At 45.5% G+C, this 6,977-nt stretch overlaps 1 protein-coding gene across 4 annotated transcripts; it reads left to right on the top strand.

Annotated features, from left to right (window-relative positions):
• Positions 1 to 36: 36 nt before the first annotated feature.
• PHOSPHO2 (phosphatase, orphan 2) lies at positions 37 to 6,077 on the top strand. 4 transcript variants are annotated; one of them, XM_053360002.1, is made up of 4 exons: positions 37 to 152; positions 2,829 to 2,959; positions 3,937 to 3,979; positions 4,931 to 6,077. In XM_053360002.1, exon 4 carries the CDS (start codon positions 4,952 to 4,954, stop codon positions 5,672 to 5,674), a length of 723 nt encoding a protein of 240 aa, XP_053215977.1. In that variant the 5' UTR covers positions 37 to 152; positions 2,829 to 2,959; positions 3,937 to 3,979; positions 4,931 to 4,951; the 3' UTR covers positions 5,675 to 6,077. The 4 variants fall into 4 exon arrangements, with proteins under 4 accessions (XP_053215977.1, XP_053215984.1, XP_053215992.1 ...); XM_053360009.1 differs by having other exon boundaries at positions 2,829 to 2,966; positions 3,943 to 3,979; XM_053360023.1 differs by lacking the exon at positions 37 to 152 and adding an exon at positions 638 to 738.
• The last annotated feature ends 900 nt before the right edge of the window (positions 6,078 to 6,977 follow it).

Genomic DNA, 6,977 nt, shown 5'->3' with positions numbered 1-6,977 from the left:
CTGGGGCCTTAGCGCGCGTGCGGCGGTTGCCAGGCAACGGCGGGACGGCGGCGTCGGCCGGGAGGGAAGTGACGCGACGTTCTGAGGCGGCGGCGGCGCCAGAGTTGTCCGCGCGCCGCTCACGTGACCCGGCTTCGAAGGAGACGTTGCAGGTCAGTGCGGCCGGGCGAGTCCAGCCGCTGCTGCTGAAGCAGCGGCGGCAGCGGTTGTTGTTGTTGTTTGCTGTTGCGGCTCTTTACCCCCCCTCCTCGTGCGCGTGCGCGGCGCCCCCCTCCCGCCGCTCAGCCGGTCCCTCTGCCTCGTCCTCCGCGCTTCCGCCGGGCTCCGGCCCGCAGGCGGCCCGAAGCCGGAGGGAGACGACCCGGGTTGGGTGGATGTGGGGTGGCGGGGTGGGGAGGGGAAGAAGGGATGGGGACAGGGTCTCCCCCGCAGGCTTTCCCCCTTTTGTTGCCGTGTGTGGGACTCCGATGGTGTGGGACTCTTGTGTCCCGGGCAGCTGTTTATCAGCTCCATCTGGTACACAGGCTGAAACCCTACCTGCCTGCGGACTGTCTCGCCAGAGTGGTGCACGCTCTAGTTATCTCTTGCTTGGACCACTCCAATGCGCTCTACGTGGGGCTACCTTTGAAGGTGACCCAGAAACTACAACTAATCCAGAATGCAGCAGCTAGACTGGTGACTGGGAGCAGCCGCCGAGACCATGTAACACCGGTCCTGAAAGACCTACACTGGCTCCCAGTACGTTTCCAAGCACAATTCAAAGTGTTGGTGCTGACCTTTAAAGCCCTAAACGGCCTTGGTCCAGTATGCCTGAAGGAGCGTCTCCTCCCCCATCGTTCTGCCCGGACACTGAGGTCCAGCTCCAAGGGCCTTCTGGCGGTTCCCTCACTGCGAGAGGCCAAGTTACAGGGAACCAGGCAGAGGGCCTTCTCGGTAGTGGCGCCCGCCCTGTGGAACGCCCTCCCATCAGATGTCAAAGCGATAAACATCTACCTGACGTTTAGAAGACATCTGAAGGCAGCCCTGTTTAGGGAAGCTTTTAATGTTTAATAGGTTATTGTATTTTAGTGTTTTTTTGGAAGCCTCCCAGAGTGGCTGGGGAAACCCAGCCAGATGGGCGGGGTATAAATAATATATTATTATTATTATTATGCGATGAAGGCGCTCAGCGCTGGTCTGCCCAATTATTATAGAGAGGTGGAAGGGACCCCCGAGGGTCATCCAGCCCAACCCCACTGCTCCAGCCAAGCATCCAATGTCTGCTTTAAAAAAACCTCCAAGGAAGGAGAGTCTGTTCCACTGTCAGGACAGCTCTTGCTGTCAGGAAGTTCTTCTTGATGTCCTAATGTTTTTTATTTTTATTTACTTACTTATTAAATTTGCATATCACCCTATAAAGGCAAAGGGACGCGGGTGACGCTGTGAGTTAAACCACAGAGCCTAGGACTTGCCGATCAGAAGGTCAGCGGTTCGAATCCCCGCGATGGGGTGAGCTCCCATTGCTCAGTCCCTGCTCCTGCCCACCTAGCAGTTCGAAAGCACGTCAAAGTGCAAGCAGATAAATAGGTACTGCTCCGGTGGGAAGGTAAACGGCGTTTCCATGCGCTGCTCTGGTTCACCAGAAGCGGCTTGGTCATGCTGGCCACATGACCCGGAAGCTGTACGCCGGCTCCCTTGGCCAGTAAAGTGAGATGAGCGCCCCAACCCCAGAGTCGTCCACAACTGGACCTAATGGTCAGGGGTCCCTTTACCTTTACCTTATACTGGCAGTTTTCCTTTCTTTGTAATTTGAAGCCATTGGTACTGGAGCAGGAGAAAACCATCTTGTTCCCTCTTCCATGTGACAGCCCTTGAGATAGTTGGAGGTGGCTGTCCCATATCTCCTCTCTGCTTATCCCACCTGCACATACCCAGCTCCCTCAACCCTTCCTCACAAGGCTTGGTTTCCAGACCCTCGATCATCTCAGTTGCCCTCCTCTGCACACGTTCCAGCTTGTCAACGTCCTTTATAAATTGTGGTTGCCCAGTACTGGACACAGTATTCCAGGTGTGGTCTGACCAAGGCAGAATAGAGCGGGACTATGACTTCCCTTGATTGGAACACTATACAGCCTAGAATAGCATTAGCTTTTCTTGCTGCTGCATCACACTGTTGACTCAGGTTCACCTTGTGGTCTGCTAAGACCCCTAGATCCTTTTCACATGCACAACCGGCAAGCCAGGTGTTCTCCATCTTATATTTGTGCAGTGGATTATTCCTGCCCAAGTGCAGAACCTATTGAAATTCATTTCGTTAGTTTTGGCCCAGTTCTCCAATCTGTTAAGGTCCTCTTGAATCCCAATACTGCCTTCAGCGGCATTGGCTACCACTCCCAGTTTGGTGTCAGCTGCAAACTTTTATGAGCATCCTTTCAATACCTTCATCCAAGTTGTTTATAAAGATGTTGAACAACAACAGGCCCAGGAGATAGCCCTGCAGCACCCCACTTTTTTCCAGGATGATGAGGAACCATTAGTGAGCACTCTCTCGGATCCCATCAGGCAACCAGCTACAAATCCACCTAACAGTTTCTTCACCTTGCTCATACTTTACCAGCTTCTTTGCAAGAATAATATGCGGGACTTTGTCCACAGCCTTACTGAATAGCGCCTTCTCTTAAAAAATAATAATCAAAAAGCGTGCAAGTCAATGTATGTTGTAAATATTATGAATACGACTCAGCTGGTGGGGAGCTGACAAAGCAGTAACCGCCTTCATAGGCTTAAATATACACATGTATGCTCTCACCTGAATTTCCTTGGCTCTTCTTCCCTCTCTTCCTAACTAGATCTGTGGCGGCAGCGATGGAAAGCTCCAGACGGCAGCTTGCTTGGGAACTGCTGGGAGGGAGCTGAATAGTGGAGCAGCTTACCAGACTGTTTCTGTCTCCTGTTGTTTCTTCCTTCCCCTCAGGACAAGGTAAATAGTGTTCTAATGTTGAGCACTGACCCAAACTGTCCGCTGCTTAGGAAGAGCAGGGCTGCCAGCTGAATGAAGAACTGTACTGTACATGCCAGAGGTCTGTCAACTGCTTGCCCTCACAGCAAAATGTTTATCCCTAAATGCAAGTGTCATTTGCTGCAGAGATTGCAAGGAGTTTGGGGGGCTGAGGATGTTTACATGCAGTTTATGTTGATAAACAGGGAATGGGAAGTAAGGTTAAGTCACTTCCCTGTTTGTTGCCTGTGTCCAGTACTTTTCTTTGGCTATATATATATATATGAGGTGCCGCTCTTTATAAAAGTGCTGCGCATCTGAGCACACAATGATTGCAAAAAAAGAAGTGACTGACTCCATATAGGTGAGCACTGTCACAAAAACCCCTCTACCTGTGTCTAAAGAACGCAAAAGCGGTTCAGAGTCTAGCGTGGATCATCTTACTTTATGCAATTGTGTGAAAGCATATTTATTTTCTTGATCTGTTCTTGTCTCGCACTGTCTCCAAATTATTCATGTTCAACCAAGCAGTGCTTCGTAATGGTTCTGCTGGGATGAAAAGCAAGATTCTAAGCAAGTTGGCTCAAAGATTCAAAGATAACTATGACTGACAATGTGCTTAGAATTGCAGCCCGATAATCTTTCAATGAAAACTGAAGCATTGCCAAAGTTCTGCTTTGTGTTTATGTATTAAGTCAATAGCTGGCACAATATTTATGTGCATGTTTATATTCATACCCTGCTTTTAAGCCAAAATTGACTCCCAAAGTGGCTTCCAATTAAGTACAATATAATTAATGACATGTTGGTATGGAAGGTGCACTTCTTCCAGCTCCTAGCATTTGATGTCATAATCCCATCTGAAAGCAGCCCCTCTAATCTACTACTAGGGTCTTCTGACACTTAGATATACAATTTGTATAATTTTGTCATTACATTATGTTATTTTGTCTAAATAGAAAAAGAAGTTGGGATCACATTCTTTGTGTTGGACTTGTACTGGTGAGTCCTGGGTTCAAAACCTCAGTCTTCTCACTATAGCCATTATCTCAAAACCTACTCTGTCTCCCGAGGTTATTGTGAAGATAAAATAGGAGTGTCACCTTGAGCTCCTTAGAGATAGACTAGGGTGATAATGTAAGTAGTCTTGTCTCTCTTTATGTACAGATATTACAAAGGGATCTGCATTCATGTTGGGGAAAACTGCTTTTTGTCTGAAACCCTCCAATGAATTCAGATTTCAAACATCAGTGTTGGCCAGTGAGTACCACTGTGTTGTTCCACTATTAGATTATCCACCTTTTGTGATGTACACCTGGCATTGCAACATGCATGTGTGCATATTTGTGTGTGTCCACTTCAGGTCTAGACTGACCTGCTTGAAACATAACAAACTGTGCTTTATTGTTATGAGCACAATCTGCAGTGATGCTTGACCTCTATCCTCCTTTGTCATCTCCCCTCACACAAGAGGGGAGGAGCTTAAAACCTGAGAATCTGATTTGTAATAAACTGCAGTTTGCTGTTTCATTCAACTGCACCAAACTATAGCTTGCTATCAGACTTCTATCTGAAACCTATAAGGCAAGAATGAGGAACCTATGGCCTCGAGATTTGCCAGACAACAATTCCTGTCATCCCTGACCATTGGCCTTCCTGGCTGGGGCTGAAAGGAACTGAAATCCAACATCAGCTGAAGGGTCAAAAATTCCCCACACCTGCTATAGGGTATGGTAAATAATTGCATATTCCAAATGGGTTTCATATCATAGGATACTGTAGATTGTAATACAGTACTTTCAAAAGCACACTTGAATACTGCCCCACACAACCTGATTTCTGAATGAGAGACAGTATTTTTTTCAGGCATAATTCCATTTCTAAGATCATGGTCAGACTGTAATATAATACAGTAATAGCATACTTAAGCAAATAATTCTTTCTCATTTCCAGGTTTATATTTATCCAACAACAATGAAGGTTCTGCTGGTTTTTGATTTTGACCATACAGTTGTAGATGAAAACAGTGATACTTGGATTGTGAAATGTGCACCAGCTTCCAAGCTTCCTGATGAAATTAAAAATTCCTATCGAAAAGGATACTGGACAGAATATATGGGCAGAGTCTTCCGATACCTGGGGGACATTGGCATAAGAGAAGATGAGATGAAAAGAACTATGACAGCAATCCCTTTTACTACAGGAATGAAAGAGCTGATAGATTTTATTGGCAAGCACAAAGACTTTTTTGACTGCATAATTATATCGGATTCCAATGCAATATTTATTGATTGGATTTTAAAAGCTGCTGATGTATCTCAAGTATTTGATGAAGTGTTTACAAATCCCGCAAGTTTCAATGACTGCGGCTCTCTCACTGTGCAGAATTGTCACGCTCATGATTGTGCAAAGTGTCCTATTAACCTCTGCAAGAGAAAAGTCTTGGAAGAATTCTTAGAACATTTAAAGCCCAAGGTGAAATACTCACAAGTTATATATATAGGCGACGGTGGGAATGACCTGTGCCCAGTAATGTGTTTGAAAAAAAGCGATGTTGTTATGCCAAGACAAGGGTATATGTTGGAGAGCTTGATTTCTCAGTTGTCTCAGAATCTTGTTCCCGTCGAGGCATCGGTTGTCGTCTGGTCATCTGGATTTGAGATACTGGCCTACTTAGAAGTACTTACAAAAGGATAGAACTAATTAATATTGGCAAATGGGTGGTGCTCTCTGAATCTTCTCACAGCAGAATCGTTTCTTTATGAATGTTAGGGGGGGAAATAACACTTTGTTTATGCTACTTTGATTCATTGTCTTCCCTTGTGCAAACTCGGTGGGGTGAAGTTCCTGAGAAAGGAGGGAAATTCATCAAAAGAAGCAGCCGGTGCCGAAGGTTGCAGTTCTATAGACGCTTACCAGCAAGTCCCGTTGAACTCTAGAGGGCTTACTTCTGAGTAGACATGTATAGGATTGCACTGGAAGTCATTCTTAAATGTAGTTGCCCTGTAATAGCTATGTTACATGAGATAAGCTGTCGGTAGGGTATGTTTGATGAGATATAGAAACTGTTTCCCTCTAATTATCTGATGGAGAGGAGAAATGCAGCAAGAGCTATAGCTAACGTTGCACTGTTGTGCCTCGGTGCCACGTTCAGCAACAGCTGTCCATTTAAGATATGATAGGTATCCCTATGAGCTAACTTTTAAAAGGTTGTTAATATCACGTGGGATGTGGCTTTGACTTCTCGCCTTGTGAACATCCCTCACCCGGAGCCCCTTGCAACCATTATAATTCAGCTGCTATTTGCAAGAAACGTAGAACTTCCACACTGTATGTAGCAAGCCATTTCTGTATAACCTTCTGAATCTCTTTCTTAAGGGAGAGTTGCTTCCCTTAGCCACAAAATCAGCCTAGAAACGGGGGCTAATTTTGTCGCACACACATCTCATCCCAATGTGGCTCTTTTACATTATTTAGCATAATTCAGTATCAACCACTAATCACAAAGTGAAAGCTGATACCATGTGTAGGCAAGGAATAACAAGGAATAAATGTGAGCAACACTTGAAGGTTTCGTGTTGTCTGACTTCACGTGCCCATGCAGTGTCTGCTCTAATTGCATATGCCCTGTGAAGAAATTAAAAGAGATGATGGAATGATACGTGTACTCCTCGTAACAGGCAAAAAGGTGCTTCTTATTAATGCAGCCTTCCATGTTTGCTTGGAAGTAATTCTCGCTAATTTCAATAGGATTTACTTCCGTGTATGTGTGCATAGGATTGCAGCCTTAAAACAGAAGTCAGTTTTGCTTAAAACGAGTGTCATGTGTATGATAATGTTGGAAAGGAGAAAATATCAATCCGATTTTGATGCATCTTAATGAAAGTTCCTGTGACTGAGACACCATGTTTTGTACCTCTTTGTAATACCTCTGAGGATATTACCCAGGAGTTTGTGGTCCATCTTCCTATGACATTTTATTAGCATTAGAATGGTGTGT

The sequence above is a fragment of the Podarcis raffonei genome, chromosome 1, assembly GCF_027172205.1.
Source record: "Podarcis raffonei isolate rPodRaf1 chromosome 1, rPodRaf1.pri, whole genome shotgun sequence".
Lineage (NCBI taxonomy): Eukaryota > Metazoa > Chordata > Lepidosauria > Squamata > Lacertidae > Podarcis > Podarcis raffonei.
This window is presented reverse-complemented; position numbering and strand designations above follow the sequence as displayed.